Source organism: Balaenoptera ricei, chromosome 6, assembly GCF_028023285.1.
Source record: "Balaenoptera ricei isolate mBalRic1 chromosome 6, mBalRic1.hap2, whole genome shotgun sequence".
Taxonomy (NCBI): Eukaryota; Metazoa; Chordata; class Mammalia; order Artiodactyla; family Balaenopteridae; genus Balaenoptera; species Balaenoptera ricei.
In genome coordinates, this window is record NC_082644.1 from 121,349,844 (window position 1) to 121,363,194 (window position 13,351).

A 13,351-nucleotide genomic window follows, 5' to 3' on the forward strand; every position below is an offset into this window, starting at 1 on the left:
TGCCCTGCAGCCGGGTGAGAGCGGGGACACGGCCGGTGCTGCTGGGCCTTGGGTGGGGCTTCCTGGGGAGGAGCCTGGGGGTAAGAAATGGGGGTGTCCGGAGGCCAATACCCCACAGGTGGTGACCACAGCCCTCGGGAGGGAACAGGGACCCCTGCCGTGGTGCCTACGTGGGGACAGGCGTACAGGTGACCACTGGTGACCATTCGGACCCCCAGGCGCCTGGCTCGGCTGCCCCACTGTGAGCCCTGCCAGGCTTTTCCTGGCTTCAGCTAGGATCTAGGTCAAGCAGAGGGTGCCTTGAGGTCGGGGTACCCAAGTGCCCTCAGCAGCCCCATCAGGGGCATTCCTGGGAAAGAGCCCCCCACCTGCTCACACCCATGGCGTCCAGTGTGGCCACCGACTGGGGCCTGGTGTTTAGTCTCGTTAATTAACACCGTCGGCGTTGGCCACCACCGCGCGCTCGGGGCTTCTCCGCGCCGCCCCCTGCAGCCCGAGGCTTTGCGCTGTTACGCCGCAGGCAGGAGCCTGGGAGCTGCCCTGGGCCTCAGTGCCCCAGCGGTGGCGCAGTGGGTAACAGGAGGGGGAAGGCACCTCCGCCACCGTAGGGCTGTCCCAGCCCCACCAGGAGCGGGTCTGAGACCGTGGGAGGATGTGGACGGTTGCAGCCGCCTGAGGGGCCGAGGCTGGGGTCCTGCTGCCCCAGGATTGCATTGTCACGGGCAGAGCAAACGTCCCTGGGCCCTGGGAGGCCCAAGGAGGCTCACTGGGGCCCCTGACCGAGCCAAGGCTCCAGTACAAGGACGCTCTCGGACGGCGCCGTCTGTTGGTTTGAGAGGTCACCCAGAGCCCTTGCTTTCCTCGGGGTGCCAGGCACCGGGAGGGCTGACTGGCAGAGGGGAGGCGCATGGCCGTGGGCTGACGTGGGACGGCGGGCGGCCTGTGCCCCGGCCTGTACCGTGGGAGGAGCTGCAGGAGAGCCTGTGCCCCCGATGCCCCCACAGGCGAGGCTGCAGCTGGGGCAGAGCAGCCCGTCCGCCTGAGGGCCCCGCCTCCAAACCCAGAGCAGCCCGGCTCCTTGCCCGCCCACCCTGGGACCTACCACTGCCCGGGGAGCAGGGCGGGCCAGGTGTCTCTCCTTGTCCAGGCCCTTGGGCGGGGTCACAGGCTCTGCCCATTCTCAGAATAGCCGGCCTCAGGGTTGGCAGTTGGGCCCGGGCCCTGCTCTTCCATCTTGCTCGGGGCTCTGTGGCCTCCTGCGTGGAGCTCCCAGGTACCGGCTGGAGAGCCACCGGCACGCAGCGGCAGACCGGGGAGAAGGCCGCCAGACCCCGGCCCCATGTGAGTGCAAGGCTGTCACAGCCGGGCGGGGGGGCCTCCCCACAGCCGTGCGCCTGGTGTCTCGTCACCCTCCCCCCGGGACCGGCCGCCTGGCCGTGCGTTTGCCGCTTCCCGGCACAGGCCATCTGTGCCAGAGCCGCCTGCCAGGGATCCCTGGAAGGCCACTCCCCCAGGCTGCCGGTCGTCGGGGAGAGCTGTAGCCCCCTTCCTCTACCTGCCCTCGCCTGGCAGGTCCGGTCCTGGTGTGGGGTGGGTGGAGTTCAAGCTGCTCTGCTGGCACGAGGGGGCCTCCTCTGGTCCACCCCAGCGTGGGCAAGACCCTGCACACCGGCAGCGGGCCTGGGCCCACTCGAACGCAAGCCGAGTGGGGATGGGGCAGAGCCGCCTGCTGGGACCTGACTCCTACGCCCCTGAAGCTCGGGAGACCCAGGCCCCATCGGGAGTCCAGAGGCCTGTCTCCTCTGACCACTGGGTGACCTGAGCCAGCGTCCAGCCCGGGTGGGCCTCAGTTTCCACGTGTGTAGGGACGGGGCTGGCGGGACCCCGCCGAGAGGCCCTGTGGCCGGGCTCGGGGAGATGGCTCTCGAGCTGCCCGGCCTGGATCCCTGTCCTCGCCAGCCTGAGAGCTGCTCACTCCGTGAGGGACAGAAGGGAGCAGGGCTCAGGACTGTCCCGGGACAGGGTGTGGGTTTGGCCTGTCCAGTCCTTGGGGCTCGTGGCCTAGCCCCAGAGGGTACCCCAGGGACCGTCTGAGGCCGGGGCTCTCAGAAGCCTTGGGGCCCCGTGACCAGGCCTGCCCAGGGCTGTAGACCTTCCTGCGCCCCGGGCGTCCTGCCGAAGGAGCGGGTGGATGGATGTGAGGGGGTGCAGATGAAGTGCACCCCTCGCCTGCCCTCGCCCAGGGCTCTTGAGCTGTGTTTGCCGGGCCATCGCCCTGTGAGCCCTCGGCCGGCTCCTGGCTCCTGGGCCCCCACCCAGCCCTCCCCCGCTCCCCAGAGCAGCTTCCTTGGGCCTGGTCACCGGCTCCACCATGGGGCCACCACAGGGCCTCAAGCCACAGCTGGTGGCCGGCAGCCACGTGCCACCGGCAGCCATACACGTGGGTTTATGGCACGGGGCCGTCTCTTCTGGGTGATGGGAGTGATAGGTGTGGGCCAAAGTCATACACAGAGCAAGTCCAGCCCCGATCGCTGGCACCGCCAAGCTGGTGGGTGCCAGGGCCCGAGCCACGGGCGTGGGCTGTCTCTCACTTCATCCTCTCTCTGAAAACCAACACTTACCTGGACTTTACGAGGGAGGACCTGAGGCCCAGAGAGGACCGTGTTAACTTGTGCACGGTCGCGGCAGCCCTGCCAGGCTCCCTCAGGATGCCCGTGGCAGGCGGCTCCTGTCACCGCGCGGGCCCCAGGTGAGGCGGCCGAGGTTCAGACAGGCGGGGCTCTGCCAGGCCAGGCGGTCCGTGACCCCAGCGTGGCCACATCCCCCAGGAACTTGTGGAGCCAAGAGCACGTCCTGCCGCTGCATTACACCCGTTGCACCCTCACTTCAGAGTAAATGGAAAGCTTGTAACTTACTTTCTCTGGTGGGAGAGGCGGGCAGACACAGCTCGTGAAAAATTAAAAGTGGAGGCGGCTCCGTGGATTTCCCCGGCACCCAGGCTCGACCTCCCGGGGCCGAGTCTCCGCCGGGCTCCGCCGCCCCCCACCCCTTTCTCTCCTCCCACGTGGAGAGCGCCCGGGGCCGGGGGCGCCTGTCCAGATGGGTGTCCACAGCCGCCCGGGCAGGGGGCTGACGGGTTCCATGTCTGAGGCGTGACCAGTCCCGGTTGGCAGTCCTGACCCCTGGGCCTAGGCGGGGACTTCCGGGGGCAGCAGGCAGCAGCCGTGAGAGGCATGCGGGCCGGGGGGCGCGGTGCACGGGGGGCAGGTCCCCGGGAAGCTGAGGAGGAAGGAGGGAGACTCGGCCACCAGCCACGCGCACCAGCCACGTGGGCCGAGCTGGGCCTTGCTGGCCAGGTGAGGGCCAGGAGGGGGTACCCGAGTGGAGGGGCACAAGGGGTGGGGACCCCTCCTTGCGGCTTTGCTGTGCGGTGCAGGACGGTGGGGGAGTGGTCCCTCGGGACACATGGGCACCTGCCGAGGGGCGTCTGCCCCCTGACGTGGCCCAGGCCCAGCCCGGCTTGTCTGAGCCCCTCCTTCAGAGAGAAGGCGTTTGACTAACTCCCCAAAGGGACCCTCGGGGATTCCCGTGACCCAGCTCCGGGCAGCACCTACAGAGGAGGCTGGGGTTCAGGTCCAGTGGGGTGTGCTGAGGTACAGTGTACAGTGGATGCGTTGGGGTACAGTAGGGTATACTGGGGTGTAGTGTACAGTGGGGTACACAGAGATATACTGGAGTACAGTGGGTGTACCGGGGTACAGCGTACACTGAGATGTGCTGGGGTGCAGTGTACGCCGGGTGCGCTGGGGTACAGTGGTGTGCACAGGGATACACTGGGACACGACGGGGAGTGTGCTGGGCTGCTGTGTACAGTGGGTATGCTGGGGTGCAGTGGGGTACGCAGAGAGGTGCTGGAGTACAGGGGGCATGCTAGGGTGCAGTGGGGTACGCAGAGAGGTGCTGGAGTACAGCGGGCGTGCTGGCGTGCGGTGGGGTACGCAGAGACGTGCTGGAGTACAGGGGGCGTGCTAGGGTGCAGTGGGGTACGCAGAGACGTGCTGGAGTACAGCGGGCGTGCTGGGGTGCAGTGGGGTACGCAGAGATGTGCTGGAGTACAGGGGGCGTGCTGGCGTGCAGTGGGGTACGCAGAGAGGTGCTGGAGTACAGCGGGCGTGCTGGGGTGCAGTGGGGTACGCAGAGAGGTGCTGGAGTACAGCGGGCGTGCTGGGGTGCAGTGGGGTACGCAGAGAGGTGCTGGAGTACAGCGGGCGTGCTGGGGTGCAGTGGGGTACGCAGAGATGTGCTGGAGTACAGGGGGCGTGCTGGCGTGCAGTGGGGTACGCAGAGAGGTGCTGGAGTACAGCGGGCGTGCTGGGGTGCAGTGGGGTACGCAGAGAGGTGCTGGAGTACAGCGGGCGTGCTGGGGTGCAGTGGGGTACGCAGAGAGGTGCTGGAGTACAGGGGGCGTGCTGGCGTGCGGTGGGGTACGCAGAGACGTGCTGGAGTACAGCGGGCGTGCTGGGGTGCCGTAGAGCGTGCTGGGGTGCAGTGGGTATATTGGGATGCTGTGTGCAGTGGGGTGCGTTGGGTACAGTGTGCAGCAGGGTGTCCTGGGGTGCAGTGGGGTGCACTGACCACTGGCTCTGGGCTTGGACCCCGCCGGTCTGCGGGAGGCCTGTCCTGCCGCCCCGGCTGACCGCCCTGCACCAAGACCTGAGAGTGGGGAAGGGCCCACACCACCAGCTCCTCCGCCTGGGCCCTTCTTGAGCCCTGTGACCAGTGGGGGCCGCTGTGGTCAGGCCAGGGCCCCTGACCTGGCGAAGGTCAGGGAGGTGCTGGGGCTCTGCCCAAGTCCCCTCCGGCGGGCCCATCGCCAGGGCAGGTCCAGATGGCTGCTGCCAACACATGAAGTCTGTGTCACACACTATGCCCGGAACAGGCCTGGGGAGTGATGAGTATTTTAAACACTTCTTGGAGATGTTGGGGCAGCCAGCCGCAGGCAGAGCAGTGCCATTAAACTTTCAAGGTGACAGCGGCATGATTTTCTGCATCGATAGGAGCTGGAGCCTGGTCAGAGGGGGAGGCGTTCACAGCCCTCCACCCTGGTGGATGACGACAGGGAGGTAGGGGTGGGGAGCAGGGACCTGGGCCAGCGTGCGCCTCACCTCTGCCTGTGGACCACTGTCCTGCATCCCATCTGCTCAACCGCCACCTCCTACATGCAGCCCTCCAAGATTCCTCTGGGTAGCACTACTCTGCCTTCAGGGTGCTCAGTCCCTCTGCCTCCTGTATCACGGTCTTCACACAGAGCGTGGCTGAGCAGCTGCCTCACCTGGACAGTCTTAACGCACCCACAGGACATCCCTGAGGGTGGCGGGGCCGCCTCCACCTGACATCTGGGTGAGGTGAAGCACAGGGCATGGCATCTGGACCAGGCCTTTCCGGTCAAAAGCCCCGCCCCAAATCCCGGGCTTCTGGTGCCTCTGTCTGGTCAGGGGGTGAGAACTGGCCACAGTGATGCCCACGGGCCGCTTGTGGGGTCCTAAGACCCACCTGCCAATGGGGCAGATGCAGCCTGGAACGGAGGCCGTGTGGGAGATGCCAGGTGCCAACCAGAGCAAGGCAGCCCAGCCCCGGTGCCCCCACCCCGCGAGGGAAGCCTAGACCATTCCCGCCACGGGAACCTGGCTACAGGGTCATTGTCGTCCTGCCTGCTGTCAACACTGGAGTTTGCATTATGGTGGAACATTAAGCCCTCGCCTGGCCAGCATGCCGGCCACAGCGGGCTCGCGGCCAAGGCGGGGGCAGCGGCCCATGGCCTCCGGGTCCCACGTTACCATAGTGACCAGACAGTCCATCCCCACCCCGCCTCCTCATTCGACAGGAAACTCCTGCCAGTCCGTGTGGTCTGTTCCCAGGATGCTGGGAGCCCGGGCAGGGGTCAGGGCCTCTGGGGATCGTCCAGGGAATGGCCTCGGCGGGAGGGGGCCCACTGCCGGCCTGTCTGCCTCGACCATCCCGCGGGCTGCAGCGAGTCTCCAGGCACAACCACCAGGGGCCTCCAGACAAAGCAGCTGACCATTGGCTTCTGGAACATTCTGTACTAATGATATGGCATGTTTTGAGCCAAGGGCCACACAGGCCACATGTAATCCTGGTGGCTGCCGTGACAGCCCAGGCTGGGGGCCTGTGAGCATTCACCTCTGCGGGGCCTGGAGGGCCCTGGGCACTGAGAAGGCGGCAGCCGGTGGGCAGGTCCGCTGGGGGCACGTGGGGATGTGGCACCCAGGGCCTTCTGCCCGAGGTGGCAGCGCTGACCCTGGCTCTGGCAGCAGGGAGGGGCCCGCCGTGTGGGGGGCTTTGGGCTGGAGCCCCCGCTGGCCCCGGGCCCACTCCTTCCTGCCCGCCCCCCAGGGTCCAGGTGGAGTTCTACGTCAACGAGAACACCTTCAAGGAGAGGCTTAAGCTGTTCTTCATCAAAAACCAAAGATCCAGTGAGTGGGGCCTTCAGGGTGGGGGGCAGGGGCGGTGGGAGTGCCCCTCACCTCCGGCCCGCACCACGTTCCACCCTGTGGGGACCCGCCGCCCCTGGCAGCCGGGTGGCACCGCCTCAGCCCCTTCACCCCGAGGGGCTCCCTGGCCCCTCCGTGTGGCCCCACCCTCCTGTCATGGGTACCCTCCACCTGCATCCCAGCAGGAGCTTGGCCCCCTGGGATGCAAGATGGGGTGCGCAGGTGCCCGTGGGTCCTGGTCCGTCAGTCTGTCGGTTGCTCCCCCCACCCCCCGCCACCGGTGCCGGCAGCTCGGGGAGCCCTCTGTACCACGTCCGTGAGGCGGGACAGGGTGAAGCCTGTCAGAGGCCGGCCCAGCAGAGCCACGCTGTCAGTGCTGGCGGGGCAGCCGGTGCGGAGGCCCAGGTGCAGAGGGAGGAGTGCGGGCTGAGACCCCGGCCGGTCCGGGAGCCGTGACCAGCGTGCCGCCCCCCACAGGCTTGAGGATCCGGCTGTTCAACTTCTCCCTGAAGCTGCTGACCTGCCTGCTCTACATCGTCCGCGTCCTGCTGGACGACCCGGCCCTGGGGATCGGATGGTGGGTGACCCGCGGGCCCGGGGCTGGGCCTTCTTGTGGGCCCTCTGCCGTTACAGAGGCCCATGGGGTCCGCACAGGGGTCCGTGCCCGGCGCCCTGTGCCCAGGGCCTTGGGGAGTCCTTCCTGCCCCCATGGGACCCCACCCAGCATCCCTCCCCAACAGAGCCGTGGCCAGGACGCCACCCCCAGGCTCCTGCTGACCAGCCGGCTCAGCATGGGCAGGAGGGTGTCCTTGTCGTGGACGGCGGCTGCGTTTGCAGCCACCCCCGGACCTGGACAGAGCTCTCCTTGGGGGTCTGGGATGCCCCCTCCCTGCTCGCCCAGGGGTGCGCGGGGGGGGGGGGTCTCAGCGAGGGGCTCTGGCTCCCTCAGCTCCGGCTGGGCAGGCAGGGGTGCCAGGCCTCGTGGTGCAGGGAGGGTGTGTGCCTCTTTCTTGGGGCTCCACCCGGTTCCCCTTGCCCCTCCCGGCCCACCTCCCCCTCTGCTCCGGGAGCCTCTCTGGACTCCCTCATACCCGGATGTGGGATTCTGGAAGGTTCTGGAACGGTCCTCTGTCTCCTGCTTCCCTCTTTTGCTCTTTCTGGGGGGTTTCCCCAGCTTTCTCTCCAGCCCTCTAGTTGAGATTTTCACTTCTGCTCTTGTGTTTTCTGGTTTCCGAGAACGCTTCATCTCCAAGGGTCGCTCCCCCTGCAGGCGCCCTGCCACCAGCACCTCGGGTTTGTCTGAAACGCTTTCCTTTCTTACAGTTTCCCCTTCTGCTCGGTCTCTGCTCCCCCGAGCTCATGTTGAAGGGACTTCCTCAAGCATCTGGCCACTCACACTGAGGTTGGGCTCTCGGAGGCCGAGGGCCCTGCGGTCAGGGTGTGTGGCCGGTTGGTCACCACCGTCCCCTGGGTCTGCCCGGCTCCTCAGAGCAGATCCTTCCCCTCCTCCCTGCAGGGTAAGGCCTGGCCCCTGGGCTCCTGCCGGCTGAGCTGGGAAGGAGGCCGGGGTCAAAGTTCGCAGTGCAGGCTTGTAGTTACCTCCCCGCCACGTGCAGCGGGGCGGGTTCCCCAGGCCAGACCCTCACCCACTCCTGAGAACGGACCTCCTGTCTTCATCGGGGGTGCGGGAGGACAGATCCCACCGTGGTGGTTTGAGAAGGAAACCGGGGTTCTGACTCTCAAAGCACTTTCCTGGGTTCATCCCACCTTCTCCCACTCCCAGAGGCGTCTGGGACATCTGGCTTTACATCCCCACAGGGACCGGCTTTGTTGTATTCATTGCATAGCGCCTGGCACATGACGGGTGGGTGGGAGAGCGAATGGATGGGTGAGGGGGCTGGTAGATGTATGGGTGGATGGATGGAGGGATGAATAGATGGATGGACAATGGATGGATGGGTGGATGGATGAGTGGATAGATGGCGGGTGGATGGATGGGTGGATAAATGAGTGGATAGAAGGATGGATGGTGGATGAGCGGGTGGATGGATGGATGATGTAAGGATGGTGGATGGATGGATGGATGGATGGATGGATGGATGGGTGGATGGATGGGAGGGTGGCCGGCGACTTCTATGGGCATTGAGTTTGCAACAACAGGCTCAGGCTAAGGAGGAAGTGGGTCAGTTGAGAAAAAAGGAGGAGGGAGCTGCCCGTCACCATGGGGCTCTGTGAGAGTGAGGTCCTGTTGGCCAGTGACCCTGGCTTTGGTTGTAATCTGGGGCAGAACTAGCATGTCTGCCGGGCCCCTGCCACCTTCCCAGTGATGGGCATCCAGGTGGCTTGGGGAGGCTTGTCCTCGGGAGTGACTTAGGAACATGCGTCTTGGAGTCGGCACCACGGGGCAGGAGCTCGGCTTTCTCTCCGTGTCTCACGCACATCGTCCAGCCTTGTTTCGGCAGCTCTGGCCTCCAGGAGGCCCTGAGTGCCCCATGGTCCATCTCTGGCCACACACAGCCCTTCCTCTGCCGGCAGCCCAGGTGGAATCCCCACTCCCTCCTGGGCTCCCCTCTTGTGTTCTCCTCACCCGGCCTGCCCCTCCTCCTGCCCCTCATCCGTCAGAGACCCTTCGAGAGCGTCTGCAGGGTGGGAGCAGGCTGCCTCATCCCCCAGGTGTTAGGATACAGACGCCTGTCTGAGATGTGGGGGCCTGGCCCTGGTTGGGGAGAGTGTGCCCCCTATACGCCCTAAGCCCGTGGCAACCCTGGGAAGGGTCTGTTCCCTTTGGGGGCGGTGCTGGGAGGGGCCGTGGCCGGCCAGCTGTGTCTCTCCACAGCTGGGGCTGCCCGAAGCAGAATTACACCTTCAATGAGTCGTCTTCCGAGATCAATTGGTGAGTTTGCCACCCAGCTCCCACTCAGAGGCCCAGGGCCGGGGGGGGGGGTGGTGGACAGAGGGTGACACTGCCCAGCCCCCCAGGATAGATGCCCAGCCACAGCCCGTGACCCTTCTGGGATCCCCGGGCCCTGGCCAAGCAGCGGGCAGTGGCAGGGTGGCCCCTCAGAGTACAGCCCCTGAGGCCCAGGAGCAGTCTAAGAGTGACAGCAGGGGTCACCACCAGCCGGCTTGGCCCAGCCCTCATGGACCGTGGGTGGGAGGAGAGATGCCCCGAGGACCTGCCGGGGGGTCGATCGCTGCCTCTGCAACTCACGACCCTTTAGCCAAAGAGAGCAGGCGCCCAGTCAGGCAGTGGGAAGTGACGCCAGAGCGGCGGAGGAGCCTGGTCCACAGGTTAGGACGTGTCCCAGGGCCTTGGCCGCCTTCTTGAGGGAGGCTTCTCCCTTCCAGCCTCCCCAAACCCAGAGGCCCCCTTTGGCGTTAGCCTGCACCTGCGCCCCTCCCCTGGCACCCCCGGCCCAGCCTTGCAGAGCAGCGCTGGTCCTTCGCAGCAGCAGGACCCAGTGCGGCAGCCCCTCAGCACTCTGTCCCGGGCTCCTCCGCTTCTCCCACTCCGGCCCGGCGCCCGGGCCCCCGGAAGGCACGCACAGGTGGGGTGGAAGGGACACGCCAGCCCCTCCCTTCGCACCCGGCCCTGGAGGCCTCTCCTTTCCGGGCCTGTGACTCGGAGTGGCGGCCAGCGCAGCTCCTGAGCCCGGGCCCAACTCTCATCCAAGCAGCCCGGAAGGCCTGGGGATTTCAGGGTCTGTGTCCCTCGGCCGAGGAAATAACTGCCTAACGCCCCCGCTGCGGCGGGGGCCCTCCCACCCCACAGGGGCCCACGGGGGGCAGGGCCTTGGCCGTCTGGGGTCTGGCTCTGCCTGGGGAGGGTGGGCAGGGTCGGCACTGAGCTCGGCCACCCGACCCCTCCTGCTGGTCTCACCCCAACCTTTGTCCCGAGGCTGCGTCTGGGCAGGGACACCCCCCCCAAGTCACTCCCCTCCCCTGCTGGGTCATGGGCGAGGAACTGAGGTCGGAAACCGGGCACCGTGATGGCCAGCAGCCCCGCCCCTGCAGGGACCCGCACAGGAGCCTGTGCCGGGAGCCCGGCCGAGAAGGGGAGGCCGCCTGGGCCAGCTGCGGGCTCTGAGCCCACGGCCCGTCCCCGGGGCAGCCCGCTTAGGCCCTGGCCTCACGGGCCCCGCCCTGGGGCCTCCTTTTCTCGGAGAGCCTCCCCTTCCCTCCTGCTCTCGGCCCCTCCGTCCAGCCTGCGGTCAGCAGAGGCCCAGGGCTCACCTCCCTCTCTCCCCAGGGCCCCCATCCTGTGGGTGGAGAGGAAGACGGCTCTGTGGGCCATTCAGGTGAGTGGAGGGGGCACGGCTCTGGGGGACCCCTGCCTGCCCTGGCCCCGCTCAGAGGCTCCGCCCCTCCCCGCCCCAGGTCATCGTGGCCATTATCAGCTTCCTGGAGACCATGCTCCTCATTTACCTCAGCTACAAAGTGAGTGCCCCCCAGGCCTGGCCCTGCCCTCCCCCCGCACCCCTCCCCCAGCCCCACTCCCTGCCCTCCCTGCCCCACCCTGGGCCCCCTCCCCGCCCACCTGCTCTGAAGCCCACCCCCTTGGCTCCCCAGGGCAACATCTGGGAGCAGATCTTCCGCGTGGCCTTCATCCTGGAGATGATCAACACGCTGCCCTTCATCATCACGGTGGGTGAACCGCCGGCCGAGGAAGGGGGCCGCCGAGCCCCCCGCCCCTGACCCGTCTCCTCCGCAGATATTCTGGCCGCCGCTGCGGAACCTGTTCATCCCGGTGTTTCTGAACTGCTGGCTGGCGAAGCACGCCCTGGAGAACATGATCGTGAGCCGTGGGCCGGGCAGCTCTGGACAGAGTGGGCTCCCCCCCGCCCCGCCCCGCCCCGCCCCGCCCGCTTCACCTCTGCGAGGCCCCCAGGACCCCAGGGCACAGCTCGCCGTGCCCTGGCCCTGCGGAGAGCTGGCCCGCTTCCTTCGGTGCCCAGGAGGCCGGGTTGACCGGTGGACATACGTGTCTCTGTCACCACGAGATGCCCTCACGCCTCCTTCCTGACCAGCCGGAGCCCCAGCCCTGATGCCCAGGGGGGAGAGTCACCCAGGCCTGTCCCTGACCCTGGAATCATGGCTGGAGGAGGGAGAGGGTGAAAGTGCAAGTGAGCGCAGGCGGGGCCCCGAGACCCAGGGCCACGGGCAGACCCCGTGCTGAGGTCTGAGCAAGGCCCCTGTCGGCAGGCAGCGCAATGACTCTTTTCTCCCAGGGCACCCTCCCCAGCCCAGGCTCCCTTGGTTCACCCCGTCCCAACTGCAAAGTGAGGCGAGGGTGCTGAGGTCACAGACGGCCTCTGGCCTGTGCCCGGGGTCCTCCCCTGGCATGGCGGAGGCCAGACGGGGAGAGCGAGAGTTGAGGTCAGGTGGAGCCACGGCCACGCCCTCCCCCCCCCCCCCCCCGACCCCGTTCACTCATTCTCGTGCATCTGGGACGTGCGGGGAGGGGGTGGGGGGGAAGGGCCCTGGGCTCCGTCCAGTCCCTGCTCTGCCCCTGATGGCGCCACTTCCCGCAGAACGACTTCCACCGCGCCATCCTGCGCACCCAGTCGGCCATGTTCAACCAGGTCCTCATCCTCTTCTGCACCCTGCTCTGCCTGGTCTTCACGGGGTGAGTCCCTGCCCGGCGGCCGCATAGCCCGGCCCCGGGCAGAGCCAGGCCCTCGCGTCTAAGAAGCCGGGATGGAGGACCGGGAGGCAGCTCGGAGCCCCTGTTCCTAGGCCAGGGCTGCCGAGTTCGGCTCCTCTGGGCCCTGGGGAGACGTCGTGGAGGAGGGCACTGGCTCCTGGCTGGGGGGGGTGGGGGGGCACCCTCGGCTCGAGGTCCAGCTGAGAATAAGGTCTGGGAGCAGCCAGGGGGCTGGAGCGGAGAGCCTGCCACCCCGTGCCCCGAGCGAGGACGCGGGCAGGTCCCAAGGCCGTGTGCCTCCCACCTCCCCTCCCCCACTCCCCCCGACACACACACACACTTCAGCGGAGCGGGGCGGGGTGTCCGCGGGGTAGGAAACGCCAGGGTGGTCCAGCCGGCCCCCTGCCCGCAGCCAGCGCGTCCACCCTGGGCAGGGCCCCAGCACCGCTGTGTGCTGCGCCGCGGTGTACGTGGGGTCGGGACGCAGGGCCACGGTGGGGGAAGGACTGTCCAGCTCTAGCTGGGCGGGGGGCTGAGCGTGCCCCGCGCCGTCTGACCTCCTGGGGGAGGACGAGCTCCGAGGTGGGTGGCAGGTAGGGGCTCGCAGCCTGGGTAGCCTCGCCCACCCGCTCTGACCCCAGGCCCACGCTGCACCCACGCAGCGCCGTGTCCGCGCTCCCGGCCAATTTTCCAGGGGCCTCAAAAGCGCCTCGGGGCAGGAAAGGAAGGTCCGGGGGACATGCTGGGTGTGCCAGCTCCGCAGGCCGGGGTCGGAAAGCGCAGAGCTGGACCCAGGCCCAGGCTGGGGGGCCGTGTCGGCGACAGCTGACGTGCTGTCGCGGGCAGGCCCAGCCTCGCCCCAGGAGCCAGGGCGGCCGAGGCCCCGCCACCACCCCCATCCCCGGTTCCAGGACCTGCGGCATCCAGCACCTGGAGCGCGCGGGCGACAACCTGTCCCTCCTGACGTCCTTCTACTTCTGCATCGTCACCTTCTCCACCGTGGGCTACGGAGACGTGACGCCCAAGATCTGGCCGTCCCAGCTGCTGGTGGTCATCATGATCTGCGTGGCCCTCGTGGTGCTCCCGCTGCAGGTGGGCCCTGCCCGGCAGGAGGCGAGAGGGTAGAGGAGGGGCGCCACTCCTGGGAGGGGCCGCAAGGCCAAGACCCCGACGGGGGCACGGGGGGTGTGGACGC

General features: G+C 67.6%; 2 protein-coding genes across 6 annotated transcripts in view; one reads left to right on the plus strand and one right to left on the minus strand.

Annotated features, from left to right (window-relative positions):
* RPL7A (ribosomal protein L7a) overlaps nucleotides 1-13,351 on the minus strand; it is a 307,067-nt gene that overhangs the window by 213,325 nt on the left and 80,391 nt on the right. The window lies entirely within an intron of this gene.
* Nucleotides 1,190-13,351, plus strand: part of KCNT1 (potassium sodium-activated channel subfamily T member 1) — a 32,832-nt gene continuing 20,670 nt past the window's right edge. For all 5 annotated transcript variants that reach the window (XM_059926011.1, XM_059926014.1, XM_059926013.1 and 2 more), the window contains exons 1-10: nucleotides 1,190-1,341; nucleotides 6,415-6,494; nucleotides 6,990-7,089; nucleotides 9,349-9,405; nucleotides 10,762-10,810; nucleotides 10,890-10,949; nucleotides 11,082-11,156; nucleotides 11,224-11,307; nucleotides 12,044-12,138; nucleotides 13,068-13,248. In XM_059926011.1, coding sequence (XP_059781994.1) covers nucleotides 1,340-1,341; nucleotides 6,415-6,494; nucleotides 6,990-7,089; nucleotides 9,349-9,405; nucleotides 10,762-10,810; nucleotides 10,890-10,949; nucleotides 11,082-11,156; nucleotides 11,224-11,307; nucleotides 12,044-12,138; nucleotides 13,068-13,248 — 783 coding nt within the window. In that variant the 5' untranslated portion in view covers nucleotides 1,190-1,339. The remainder of the gene's footprint in view (nucleotides 1,342-6,414; nucleotides 6,495-6,989; nucleotides 7,090-9,348; nucleotides 9,406-10,761; nucleotides 10,811-10,889; nucleotides 10,950-11,081; nucleotides 11,157-11,223; nucleotides 11,308-12,043; nucleotides 12,139-13,067; nucleotides 13,249-13,351) is intronic.